The 14,151-nt window shown below is 42.4% G+C and overlaps 1 protein-coding gene across 1 annotated transcript in view; it reads right to left on the bottom strand.

Annotated features, from left to right (window-relative positions):
* CD96 (CD96 molecule) overlaps positions 1 to 14,151 on the bottom strand; it is a 28,935-nt gene that overhangs the window by 9,691 nt on the left and 5,093 nt on the right. Inside the window, exons 3-8 of the mRNA XM_028726741.2 lie at positions 10,260 to 10,306; positions 8,063 to 8,153; positions 7,349 to 7,522; positions 6,450 to 6,524; positions 5,890 to 5,970; positions 1,668 to 1,742 (exon numbers count right to left, since the gene is read on the bottom strand). Coding sequence (XP_028582574.2) covers positions 1,668 to 1,742; positions 5,890 to 5,970; positions 6,450 to 6,524; positions 7,349 to 7,522; positions 8,063 to 8,153; positions 10,260 to 10,306 — 543 coding nt within the window. The remainder of the gene's footprint in view (positions 1 to 1,667; positions 1,743 to 5,889; positions 5,971 to 6,449; positions 6,525 to 7,348; positions 7,523 to 8,062; positions 8,154 to 10,259; positions 10,307 to 14,151) is intronic.

Here is a 14,151-nt window from a genome sequence, read left to right as displayed (position 1 = left end):
ACTGCAGTATTCCGGTAAGCCCGGGAAATTCCAGACATATGACAACCCTATGAGCAGAAGTGATGGTACATGGTGGCTTTAATTTTACATGTTTACAATTAAATTGCATACACACAGAGATTTTTGAATATAACAAAAGCAAAAAAGCAAAACAGAAAAGCAAATAATGTTCTAGCATTCCTCTGCACATGTCATAAATATATCTGGACATATCTTCACTTAGCCCCATATCTGAAAATAACCTTTGTTGTCTGGGCAATTTAAGACATTGTGGAACAGGACGAGGGAGGAAATCTGTGAGAACTGTCCCTCCTTTCCCCAGATTTCCATTATAATATCCAAAGCTTCTCCCCCCGTGGTGAGGGCATTGAGTTCCCTCAGAATCTGCAGCTCTTGCACCTCTGCATTGGGGAGATTTGAGCGAATTTAATTTCTTTTCCAGTGATCTATTGCAGCCCATGTATTTGGGTGGGTGGGTGAAGGAGGAAAGTGGTATTCTTGTCAGACCCTTGCCCTCCACACTTCATCCGACACTTCTCACTCGTGTAGGAAACAGTTTGGGAGCGAGCGATCAATATTAGTTTGTTGGATCCTAATTGCGTGTTATGTATGTGAACTTTTAAGCAGAATGACTTGCCACAGGGAATAGCTTTTCACAGCTTGTAAGTCAAGCAAGCATCCGCAGCCTGAAAGAGGAGCAGCCTGCTAAGCGTGTTAGACATGAGAAATGATTGTGTTAAGAGAATCGTAATTGTGAATAGCAAGCACTAACCCTTAGGCCACTGGTTAGAGTCTTCCCGGATTAATAACTGGGAGCCTTTTTCCAGGCAGCAAGACATGCAACATTTCAGTCAGAGCAATATGGTACAGCTAGGAGGGTGGAAATCTAGCACGGGTTTCTATGGGAAGGGCAACAGAGGGCTCAGAGTGTGGGTGAGCCCAGAGTCGAAGACAGAGGTGTAGTGGGACAGAGACAGGCATGGATGAGCTCCTGCCACTTAATCCACAGCAGGGAGGAGGATATAACCTTCTGCATGCCAAAGAAATGAGCTTTTCTCAAAGAGAAAGCCACCTGATAAGGTAAACAGAAGAAGGGGTTGGTTGTATCTGCATGCTTAGGTTGTATCTAAGGGTTATATTGCCACATTTTGTTTGATAAAAAATACTAATCCCAGATTCCCTGTCTTATGGACAACCAAAACATCACAAAATAGTGAGCAAGCTCTATCATCTTTCTTCGATCGTACAGTTGTACCTTGGTTCTCAAACGCCTTCTGACTCGAACGTTTTGGCTCTTGAATGCTGCAAACCCGGAAGTGAGTGTTCCGGTTTGTGAACTTTTTTTGGAAGCTGAACGTCCGACGTGGCTTCTATGGCTTCCGACTGAGTGCAGGAAGCTCCTGCAGCCAATTGGAAGCCACGCCTTGGTTTTTGAACGTTTTCAGAAGTCGAACGGACTTCCGGAATGGATTCTATTCGAGAACCAAGGTATGACTGTATATGCAAAGGGATTGTTTGCATTTCTCTTCACTTCTGGATCTTTCATTGAAGCTAACTTCCCTCTCCCTCTTTCTCCCCTCCCCACCAAACCAAAACAACTGGTCTCTGCTGGGCAATGGGTCAGCACATCTGGCTGTTAACATAAAAAGCTACTATAGGTTACTTACTTTGCGGCACTGCAGAGTAACTGGAGATCTTAGTAATGGTGTTATCTTGCAGGTTTTTAGTCGAAAGCCCAGGCTCTGTGGAAATCAAAGTGTCTTTAAGGTCCTTGTTCAAAGTGTTGCATCAATGCCTTGTTGAAGAGATTCCCCATGGGACAGGTCGCAATGCTAGTGAGAAAGCTTCATTTTGTAGGGATACAAATGCCCTGTTCATTCATTTAAACAACATGCATGGACATGAAGTGTGGCTCGAGTGGGGGTGTGTGCTGTGCATAGCAACACTAATGCCATGTTCCTGCCACCTCCATCTCTGAAGGAGTATTCTTCCTGCATTTGGAAAATGGACTTAGAATCTTCCACATAAACAGCGGAACATACTTAAAATCTTCCTGAGCTTCCCTTTAGCCTCCTTGCCTCTCTCCCCCACTTCTTCTGGCTTTTTCCTCATTTCTTCCTCCTCCTCCCTTCTACTGTAGGTTCCAGTGCTTTTCCCCCCTTAAAAAATATTTAGGGAAACTCTCATTTTGACTCAAGAAAACCACCATTTTATAGTTCAAATCAGGGAAAATAAAAACAGTAAATGGACAGTGGGGGTAGCAAAGGAACTTACGATTCATTGTGCTAGAGAAGAATCTCTTTTTTTAAAAAAAAATTAGTTTCTACTCCCATTAGATTCACAAAAATGATTAGGGGTACGCGTACCCCTGTGTCCCCCCCCCCCGAAAAAATGCACTGTTAGGTTCCCTCCCTTTCCCCCGGCCACAGCTTTCTCAATACCTCTTGCCCAAATTTTACGGAGTCCATGTTTTGAAGGATGACATATTTCAAAGTCTTATTTCAGACATTTCTATGGGAAGAGGTCAATCATCCTTGACATCTATCTGGGTTTGGGGAGAAAAGAAACTGGCTCTTTGACACTGGCTTGAGAAGGAGAGACGTACAGTGATTAACACTCCGTGTCAAAGTGTCTCTTAGTGCCTGGTGCACAAAGGATGTTCCTATGGAAGCTAAGCGCCGAACAGCTGTCATTCGGATTATCTCACTGAGCAAAGTTGAATGGGAAACTTTTACAGTGAAAAGAAGAAGGCAAAGGGAAGTTACAGCTTTATTAAGGCAAGCAGGGGATTTGTCAGACAGCAAGAGCAACAAAAGCACTTTGCAACCAACATGACATTTATGAACCATGGCATGGGACGTCTAAGGAAGTCGAGTGCCCTGTTCAATTCGGCAGTGGAGATATTCCACGCACGCAGTACAGATAGTCATGTTGAGCAGTGCCAATCAATGAAGTGAATAAAGAAGGACTTCCGCAAGTGTTTTCTCATATAACATTGCTGCATACAAAAGAGGAGGCTGTATCAGGGGCCCCTACACATCAACTAGATAAGAGAGCATACTTGAAAGCAATGGAGTTTGTATTCAGGTTCATGTTTTTAAAAGGCAAGTACATGTTGACATTTCAAAGGAGCATAGGAATCTGTTTTATACTGGATAAGGATCCCTCCTTGTTGTCCTTCCGCTGGCAGGTAAAGACTTTCTTGTTCCAACAGGCTTTTGGGAACTGCCTGCTTTTATTGAAAGAGCTGGTGCCATGCTGTTTTTATTGGAATTATTGGTATGTTTTTAGCATATTTTACACACACACACACACACACACACACACACACACACACACACAGAATATTTATAATTGGTTTTGAATGATTGCTTTTTCTATGTTTTTAGTGCTTCTTATTTTTATTGCAATCCATTCTGAGTCCCACCAAGGAAAAAAGGTGGAGTATAAATATATAAGTGCATTGGGCCATCTCAGGAGCTGGAGCCAAGCAATCAAAGCACAACATGGTGTCAGTGAAATCAATTCCTTATTCAAGAAACCAAAACAGCACAGGGCTAGTGATCCCAGCAACCCTTCTCAGTAGGTCTTGCTTCAACAAGGCAGTTGCAAGGACTGAAGGTCCCCACCTTCCCATCACTTCCTAAAGCTCTTCCTCTCCAGGGTTTTTCCCAAGCAGTCATAAACTGTGCCTGCACACAACCCTGCTCCGTTCTGCCTTCTTCATTTCTTTGAGTTCTAGGAAACTGGTGGGGTGGGGGGGGGGAGAGAGAGGCAGAGCTGATCACAACAGGAGGGGGAAACTGCCTGGGTTCTTCAGCAGCCTGCCTCTCTGTCTCCTGGCCCTACTCCCCTCCAGCCTCTACTTCTGCCTCAGAGTCTGAACTGCTCTCTGCCACAGCCTCTTCCTGCTCACCAAATCTTGTTACCGCTTCTGCTTCTGACACCTTCTCTTCCCAGTCTGCTCCTTCTTCTCCCTCTGACCACTCATGGTCATCCCACCACCAATCCCCTGGCTCTGAGCCTTCTTCCCCTTGGGGGTTCCCCAGCTGATGCCTCCCACCACTCCTCAGCATCCAGCCAGTCCATGACAATCCATCTAGCTCAGTATTATTTACACTCAAGGGTAGTGACATTCCTGGGTTTCAGACAATGTATCTTCCCCATCCTATCTTGAGATGTCAGGTATCAAACCTGGGACCTTCTCTGTGCAAAGCAGATGCTCTACCACTGAGCTCCATCCCACTTTCTCACAGACATCCATGAAAGAACTTAAGAAATATTTTAGAAAAAGTTAGCTTGGCAACAAATGCAGCCGCAAGAAAACAAGCTGAGGAGTAGGTGAACCTGAACTAAAAAAAGAAAAGGAGAAACAGCTGACTGCTGCCCTTTGTCAGATGTATGAAATCCCATCATGATGCTATGCTGTGCCTGTCCTACAAGGAAATCTGAGCCAGCTCAAGACAAATGTTCAGCAAACAGCTGACTTGGTGCTCCATCTGGACCTCAGCAGCTCCTAATGTAATTTCGCATGTGCACAATGGCTCCCAGGAGAGATGGATTCAGAGAATATTTTAAGAATCTCTCAGATTGCATTCCCTTTTGGGCTGCATCACTTGCCTATGATGAAGTCACTTCACTGCCGGTGCTTTGTCTGCTTATTTTACGAGGCGGACTTAAATATGTATATTAGAGATTTGGCAAACAAAAATAAAAATGCTGCAGATGAACAGAGGAAGCGGGTTAGTCTTTTGACAAGTCTGTGACTTGGCCAGGGAAGGCAAAATGAAGAGAAAAACAAAGGAGAGGACACAAAACCACTCTATAAGAACTTGGAGAAACACACACAGAGATTATATGCTGCTTCATGTTCACCTCTCTCCTTCTCTACCTTGAAAGATCACTCTCTTATATGTAGGGTAATGGGGAGCAGATGGGGAGAAGGGAGATGGTGGTTGAGAAGATTTGGCAGTGGTGGTAGATTAGCACAGGGATGGGGAAACTCAGGCCTGAGGGTTGAATGCAGCTTTCCAGGCTTCTGTATATGTCTCCCAGAATCCTCCCCAAACCATACCCCTTCTGCCCAGACCAAACTCCTGCTTTCCACACTCATTGCCTGGCTAGATTGCATCTTTGAACTTTGCTCATGCTTCCTGTTTTCCTGGATGGGGGATGGAGAGAGGTATGCGAGTGAATCAGTATTTTGCTTCTGGCCCCTGCCCACCACTGACCTATGGCTGCCTGTTGGGAGGTTGGCTAGAAAGGAACTGCAGCCGTTTGGCTGGAAAGAGGTCCTCAACCCGAGATCAGAACATTCTCCCTTCTTCACATGAGCAGTGTGTAAGAGCAGCTTGAGAACATATTGACATACTTGATATCTCTATGGTCTTTCAAGGTACAAATCAGACATTCCTGAATCCCTGCACAACACTGGACTGCAGGAAGCTGCTCTAGACTGAGTCAGAGCAGTGGTTCGCCTTACTCAGTAGTATCTGTTGGCTGACAATGGTTCTTCAGGTTTCTGGTTTTCATTGTTTCTAAGCTTTACCTGGAGATGGTGGGAATTGCAGCCTAAGATTTCCTGCAGGCAAAGCACACACTCTACCACTGAGCTACCACCCTTTCACCATCCTTAGGCTTTGAGGGGAAAACTTGATGCCAATTAGCCTATGGGCATTGCATGGAGCATGTGGGTTCAATTTGCCATATTGAACTTTTCACATAAACAACAAATGTAGTGAGATGTTCTCCAGTTGGACCATCCTAGGTGGAATGGGATACATGTTGGAATAGCAATAACAGAGCTTGGTAAGTATTTTAATCATTTATTGTTGGATGAATTTCTCAGAAAAGTGCAGAAAGTGATTCATACAGATAAACATAACTTACCGGTACTTTTTGTGAGGGAATCCAAAACTGGAGTAACCTGACTACTGGATTTTGAAGCTTCCATCGTCATAGTCTGAAGCCCTGTTGAAAATAACAATAGCCTCAAATGTAGTGGATGAACTGTCTAATAATAGCTTAAGAACAACTTAGTACTAACCGAGAGATTTGATTCTTGGTACGTTAAAACAATAGTAGGGTTTGTATGGTGGGGTAAGTCAAATTATGGTTAAGCAAGAATGCAGGTTTCTCACTGGTCATTTTGCCACTGCACATGTGCTGTGCCATGGTTTGGCTTAGGATATTGACTGAACCTGGTCTTGTGGTTTAGCTCTTCCAGCTTAGTGAATATCTTTGCTTGTTAAATTCATTCTTCTTACAACAGAGCTTACAATGGAGCTTTAGTAACCTCCCAGAAACTTTATGGTTCTGTATTTAGGTGGGGAAACAACACCATGGTAGCTGAGAAAATGCTCTACCATTGCCACATTTACTCTCAGTATTTATGTGATTTGTGTGTGTGCAGGTTTTAAGCAAAGCACAAAAATATAGACTTCACTTACTTTGTGTGGAGGTGTCCGAGACTGGAGTAACTTGAGTAACAGATTCTGAGAGTGGCAAAGATGTAGTCAGAAACCCTGTTGAAAATAACCATTGCAGTGAACAATCCAATAATAGGTTAATGACAACATCACAATAACTGAGAGTTTGATTGGATTCTTGATGTACCAACACAATACACACAAAACATGACTTTTCATCAATATTGCAGTGACCTTACAATGACAACACAGGCTAATCCCTGGAGGCCAATGTTTTAAGATGAGAATACAAATTTCTAAGTACTCTGTGGTGCTGGGCAACATAGTAAAGAGTGAAGTTTCATGTCTATTCTAAATAATTTCTAGATTATGAAAATATTGTAGAGAAAGTGAATAGAATTTTGAGGCCACAAAAATCCAGCAGCATTTTTTGCAAAACAATGTTTGCACTGACATTACAAACTTTTCTCCAACAAACGAAGACATTTTTATTTGCCCAGGCATTTTAAATTTGTTTTACTGCCTGAGCCTGCTTCATAGTATTGCTGCCTTTCAGGGTTTTTTTTTTCTCCTATAAAAGATGTGTGGTGTTGATGTGATGTATTATCATTTTTTACTGTTGCTGTACACCACTGTGGATTCTGTCCTAAATGTGGTTTAGAAATTTTATAAATAATACAAAAAAAATGTATTGCCTGCTGAATATGCATTAGTACTGAATATATACCAGCATATTCAATTGTTTTCTTAGCATGACTGAATTTATACCTTGAAAACATGTGTGCGGTGATTTATGGAATGAAGTGTTTTTCTATTGTTTCTGCAGACTTCGCATTGTCAAAGAGGCTTCAGTTAGATTGAGTTCATGCATATCATATGCTCTTTGGATTTCAGGTGGCTCATAACTTAATTTGACTTACCATAAGGGAGAACTATTTCTTCAGATGAAATGTCATTTCCACGGAAAGGATACACAGACATGCATTTGAAAGCCTGATAAATGGATGGCCAAGTTGTACTTCGTATTGTCAACAGTGATCTCCTCTCATAAAAACCTCCCTCAAACTTTGCATCTTCTTTTTGTATGGATATTCCTTTGAAAAATAAGTAGAAATGAGATCGGTCAAAGAAAACTCAAACCAGCTAACAAGAAGGATAAACCCATAGCTCAGAGGTTTAGCACTGGGCCACAGTAAAGTGACAGAGCACCTATATTGCATGCAAAAGATCCTGAGTTAAATCTTGGTGCTTCCAGAAAGGGCTGACAAAGACTTCTGCCAGAAACCCTGGAAAGTCAATACTGAGCTTTCTGGAACAATGGTCTGACTTAGCTTAATGTGAACATCATTTCAGTGCTAGGTTAAATGGCACCTCTTCTCCCTGCTTTTGTGGAATTATGATAATGGAATCCTTACTGTTGTGTGTGCCTTTTTCCTCTGTATTTTTGAGGAAGGTGGAGCATTAGTTTATCATTAAATGAGAGTTGTGTTCAGCATAAAAGCTGCTTTTCCTCCCACATAGATTATGAATGTTTACATTCTCCTACTCACAGAAAGTAGGAGCTCTCTGGTTACAGCCGGATATTTTTTAAAAGTGAATTTTTGAAATGCCATTTTAGACAATGTTTGCATTACCTCTGGATTTCTCCTTCAGTATCTCTCCATCCATGTACCACTGAAGGTCGGGCTTAGGAAATGCCTTCTTTACGACACAAGTAATATTAGCCTATTAGAAAATCAAAGGAAAACAAGTCAATAATGGCTTGGCTATAATGAACATTACATTGCAGAGTAATGTTGAATCTTTGTGTGGGATAATCAGCCTCATATAACCTCTCCTTTTGTGCTTATTTATTTACAGCACTTATGTGCTTATCTGCCAAGGTACCCAGGGTGGTTTACAGTTTTAAAATACCCAAACAAATACATGTTATTAAAGTTGCCCTGTGGTGGCGATGAGACTGTCCAACTGATGTTTTGTTTACCTGTCTCCCTTATTGCCTTCTTCCCTGAAGAAGTCCCAGTGTCCTTTAACCTGAGGGGGAGAGCAGTTTGACTGGAACAGGGACAGGCCTTTTCTTTTGCCTGCCCCCTTTGCTTTCTCCCTCTTCCCCCACAGGGAAGATGGTCTAAATCACCATAGTAAAGGTGCCATATCAATCAATCAATCAACCAACCAACCAACCAACCAATCAATCAATCAATAAGATGTTTGAATACTTCAGGGTAAGCTTTACAGAAACATTCAGTCTTTGATCCTCTGTCCCCATAATCACCCTGAACATTTTGTACAGAGCTGCAGGTGTAATGAAACCACTAAAACATTACCACTAAAATAGTTCAAAACATGAAGGAAAGGATGATCATAGCTGTGGCTCCATCTGGCATGGGTTTTGTCTAAAAGCAGAGAGGATGTGGTTTGGTACCCCGTAGACAGTGCTAAATATGAGGACACCGCGAGCAGACCGCAAGAGCCTTATTCTCGATGCATACAATGCAAAATACTAAACTACCTAGAGAAAGATGAGCTGTTAAAAAACTGCTTTTACCTTCATAGATCTGCTCGTACCTGCAGAGTGTTTTGTTAACTGAAGTTTTAAACTGAATGTGATCTGAGGTGCAAAATATAGACAGGGACTTAACATTTCCAGCCATTTTAGAAAGCTCAGAACTGTGGGTGGTTGCTGTATTTTTTACTGCCCCCCTGTTGACCACATAAATAATTTATTTCACTTTTCTCTGCGGGTATAAAACTGAGAACAAGAAATGCGATAGGAAGATGGACGGATATAGGAACAACATCACATGAGATTGAAATGACTTCTTAGGCTATCGAAGCAGGGATTATGTTAAAAGATGGACCTGTGTTTTCAAGCATATCAAACTTAGGAAAAATGTTATGATCTGAAATGGGCCAAATAAAACATTTTATTTTAAAATTAAAATAATATTGTTTTAATACTCTCTCTCTCTCTCTCTCTCTCTCTCTCTCTCTCTATATATATATATATATATATATATATATATAAAATCTGGGATGTGTAGATTTTAAAATCTGAATTAGACAGGAGCCTTCTTCGGGTGTTCTTCTCGCATGTAAATATATATAGTTACCAGTGTACAAAGCTTGGCTCCCATTACCAACCCCCTCTATGCATTGCCTGATAATGCATAGAGTGGATTGGTAATGGGCTTGACCTGCTCCTGAGACGATCCCATTCATAAGAAGGGAACAACATAGAGGGGAACGACATGGGCAACTGCCTTATACTGAATCAGAGCATTGGTCCATCTAGCTTTTCATTGTGTACATCGAAAGGCCTCAGCTCTCCAGGATTTCAGAGAGGGGACATTATGAGCCCTGGAGATGCTAGGAATTGAACATAGTGCCTTCTGTATGCTTCCAACTCTATGATTCCATGATTCTATTCAAGGCAGCTGCTCCAGCACTGAGCTACAGCCCTTTCCCTGTGGTCAGGTAAATCCTGAAACAGGTTGCATGTGAACAAAGGACAAGGATGAGATAATGAGATAATGTGTTGTTCTTTTCTATTCTTTTATGCCACCTGCAGATGTCAAAGAACAAATACTTCAAGCTAATGAGCATTCTGAATTCTTTCCTTCAAAGGTTCAATACCATCCAAGGGCCACATAATTACTAGGAGGAAATTCTGACTGGATGATTCCAAACTTGAGGGGGAAACGTTCCCAAATCAGTTGCCCTAGTTGGTTTGCTTGTGGCTGAATTATCAATTTTGTCCCATTTGATTGGATGACTGGAGCAATAAAGCTATACACTAACTCATGCATTTGTACCTCTAAATTTACTAACCTCTCTTGTGAAACTTGCTTGGAGTCCAATAGAGATTTCTGGTTTCACTTGAGCACAGAAAGAAAATACACGTTTACATTAGTTAGACAGCAGCCAAGTCAGCACTGCAAATTCTTACACAATAATCATTACTTTGCATTTATGAAACAGATTCAAATAGAAGAGGAGATGATGTTCAAGAACAGTACTACAGATACTAGGATCCATTCAACAGCCTAGCAATAGCTCAGTTATGGCTTTGGTTTCAACTCCCCACTGAGTACAGTTTCTTGGAGACCAGTTCCCTTATTTCTACTTCGCCAAAATCTGAAGGACAATTCACAGAGGCTTGACTGTTAAAATAACTTAAGACATTTTCTTCCCATTTCTTCCTATGCAGCCACCTGCATCCTTTCTCAATCTTGGGTTCCCAGATGTTGTTGGACTACAACTCCTATCTTCTCTATCTAGCAGGCCAGGGATAGCTGTATTCTGTTGTATTCTGAGTTGTATTCTGACAACATCTGGGGACCCAGGTTTATTGCAGATATTAATATTGCACAGCATGAAGAAATTGGATGCATAAAAATGGAATAGTTTTGGAATATAAATATCCATAAGTATTATTCAAAGTTCTTCAAAAAAACAGATACAAAACAATCAATGATACATCCAGAAATTTGTATAAAGCATATGCATATTCAAGCATAGGTTCTTCTTCTTAAATATATAACATAATTGTGATCAAATCAAAGATCAAAGCTCTGTTTCTTTCATATCCTGCATTAGTCTGCATCCAGCCTAAGGTTATGCAACTCATGGAGAGGCATCTTATCATATCCTTTTCTCACTGTGCCAAAAGGCAAAGGCAACTACCTTTCAAAATGAAGATTTGCAAGTGAATACCTTGAACACGTGATCTAAGGTTAAACATTCATGTGAAGAGAACATCAACAATTAATTATCAACCCAGCTAGAAGCTCAGAGAGCTCTTTCTAGCTTAGCATATTCCAAAGAAATTTTCCAATGTTAAACCCTTAGCAACACACATACAGGCATTCTCTATTTCAGTGTGCAATTAAACAATTAGCAAAGTTGAGCAACTAGAGGGTCAGGGAGGCTTTCTGAACAAGGTGAGGCAAGGCAGATGACTGCTGAGAAAGGATTTGCCACAAATTGGGCTTGGATCCTAAACCAAGATAATTTAAGGAAGCCCCCAGAAGGAAACTTTGCTGTCTTTTCTTTCCTCCCCTGACCAGCCCCCTGAGCTATGTCCCACATTTTTCCCCCTCTGAGGAAGGCTATAGATTGGTGGCAGAACATCTGCTTGGTCAAAGGGTTCACTCCCTAGTATCCCCTGGTAGATCTGGGTAAATATCCCATGTCTGAGGACCTGCTGCAAGTGACCGCAGACAGTGCTAAGCAAGATGGGGCAATGATTGACTCAGTATAAGACAACTTTCTATGTTCCTCCATGGAGACTTTCTTAGGGTTGCAGACGGCAGGTAGTGGGAAGAGCTGACTGGAAGCTTTCATTCTGTGAACTCCCTTCAATTCACTTAGATTGGGGTCCAAGGCAATTTTCCATCAATGGCGATGATCTATGGGCAAACTCAGATTGTACGAGTTGATGAAACTGTCCTCAGAGCACCCCATCTCAAGCCCAGATGCCAAGCACTGGGCATTCCAGCACATGGATACTGAGGCTATTAAAACACTCCAGATATCATAAGCCACTGGTACACCAGATCATCAGAGGATTTGGGATAATATCAAACATGCTCAGGATTGCAACGCTGTAGAGCAGAGCCAACAAAGGGATGCATTTCCTGAGACTTTATAAGGCAGGCATTACTCTCCCTCACATCGTTGGCATGCCTTTCTTCATTCAAACTCCCCAGTAGAAAATCTATTTATACAATTAGGATGCAACGAGTTGCAATGCCATCATTCTGTTATAGCAAGGACATTGGTAAATAGAATCCTGTTGCAAAGAGAACGGCCTGATTGTAATTAATTTTTGGCTCCTCTGTGAATGTAGGTTTTGTACTGACGAGCACTGGACACAATGTAACACAGGAGGGGGAAGAACTTGTGGTCCTCCAGATGTTAGAATCCTAGAACCATAGAATTGTCAAGTTGGAAGGGACCCCGACCCTACAATTGTTGGACTCTAGCTCCCATCAGACCTAGGAAGCATGGCCACTGATCACAAACAATGGATGTTGCGGTCCAACATACGCATGGCCACAGTTTCCCTGTCCCTGCAGTACAGCATTGCCACACAGTGGCCTTGTTTAAACCATACTATGGGGTTGGACAGGGACGCGGGTGGCGCTGTGGGTTAAACCACAGAGCCTGGGACTTGCCGATTAGAAGGTCGGTGGTTCGAATCCCCGCACCGGGTGAGCTCCTGTTGCTTGGTCCCTGCTCCTGCCAACCTAGCAGTTCAAAAGCACGTCAAAGTGCAAGTAGATAAATAGGTGCCGCTCCGGCGGGAAGGTAAATGGTGTTTCTGTGCGCTGCTCTAGTTTGCCAGAAGCGGCTTAGTCATTCTGGCCACATGACCTGGAAGCTGTACGCCAGCTCCCTCGGCCAATAAAGCAAGATGAGCGCCACAACCCCAAAGTCGGTCACAACTGGACCTAATGGTCAGGGGTCCCTTTACCTATGGGGTTGGACTAGATGACCTTTAAGTGCTTTCCAACTCTAGAATTCTATGATTCTATTCAAATGAGTTTAGATGAGTCTCAGGTTTGCATCACCTCCACCACCACCACCCCGCTTCACATCCTCTCTTCTTCTAGCATGGCTGCAAGGAGGTGAAGAGAAGCAATTGCTTCCTGTTTCAATGGACCGTGGTTTGGTTTTATGTCTGTTGCTCACCCAGCCTTGTTCCCGCAGTGCTGAATTGTGGTGTTTAGCATCATAGCCAAGGACAGTGTTTGCTAGAGAAAGAGCAGGCCAATTATATAGTCAACCAGTAAACACCCCAAGCGGATGAATGCAAAAAATGCAGACCAGGTGGTTTAAATTAAGGTCAGGAAGAGGTTGGTTAAGTAGCTGAATACTTTGCAGCTCTCAGAGCTGCTCTCTGCATTCTCACAATGCTGCGTCAACAGTCTTATTGTGTCATCCTTCCTTTGATCCAGTTCTGCAGTAACACTCATTGCCTCCACTTTGGTCCTCCACGTCTGCCAGTTATCCTTCCCCAGTGACTTGGGTTGGGCTTTGTTCCCTCCAGATGGGTTTGTTTTACTTTGAAGTGAAGTTATGTTTTCTTAATGACTAATATCCTTCATCCCCCAACTCTGTTTCTGAGCATCTTCTAACCCAGTTGGGTGAAAAGGCAAATTTTGCAGGATATTGGGGTTTGTTTGTTTTCTTGCTAGCTATTATTTTGTACTCTCAACCAGGGAATGCAGCAGACAGCAAGGGCTAGTGCTGTTGTATGGAAGAGAGGAAATATAAACTAAACAGTCTGTCTGACTTTGGTCCAGTAGTTAGTGATAATGCTGGGGTGGGTGGTCACACTTCTGTAAGAAGTGAAGAGCAAAGCTTGAAAGAGCAGCATCAGGAGCAAACACAAATCTATCTCAAACAATCCATCCATTCCACTAGGTGCTCTATCCATTTGACCAGATCATCTTTATGGTCTTGGATTTTTTCTTATCTATCAAGTTGTCAATGGCAGATAAAAACCCTGAACTATGTATGATCAGTGTGCCTATCATAATCAAAACTGCATTTATCAGTCCAGTTAGTCCTGCCTCCAATACTCGGTGACCTTCAGGTTCCCTTCCAAGTCTATGATTCTGTGATTATCAGAACAAACAAGTCCTGTCCCTTGTTTTCCATGCATGCCTGCAGCAAGAAGGGAGCTTGTACAGTAAATCCTTGCTTGCTATGATCC

Source organism: Podarcis muralis, chromosome 4 (genome assembly GCF_964188315.1).
Source record: "Podarcis muralis chromosome 4, rPodMur119.hap1.1, whole genome shotgun sequence".
Taxonomy (NCBI): Eukaryota; Metazoa; Chordata; class Lepidosauria; order Squamata; family Lacertidae; genus Podarcis; species Podarcis muralis.
Note: the sequence above shows the minus strand (reverse complement) of the source record. Positions and strands in the feature narration are given on the sequence as shown.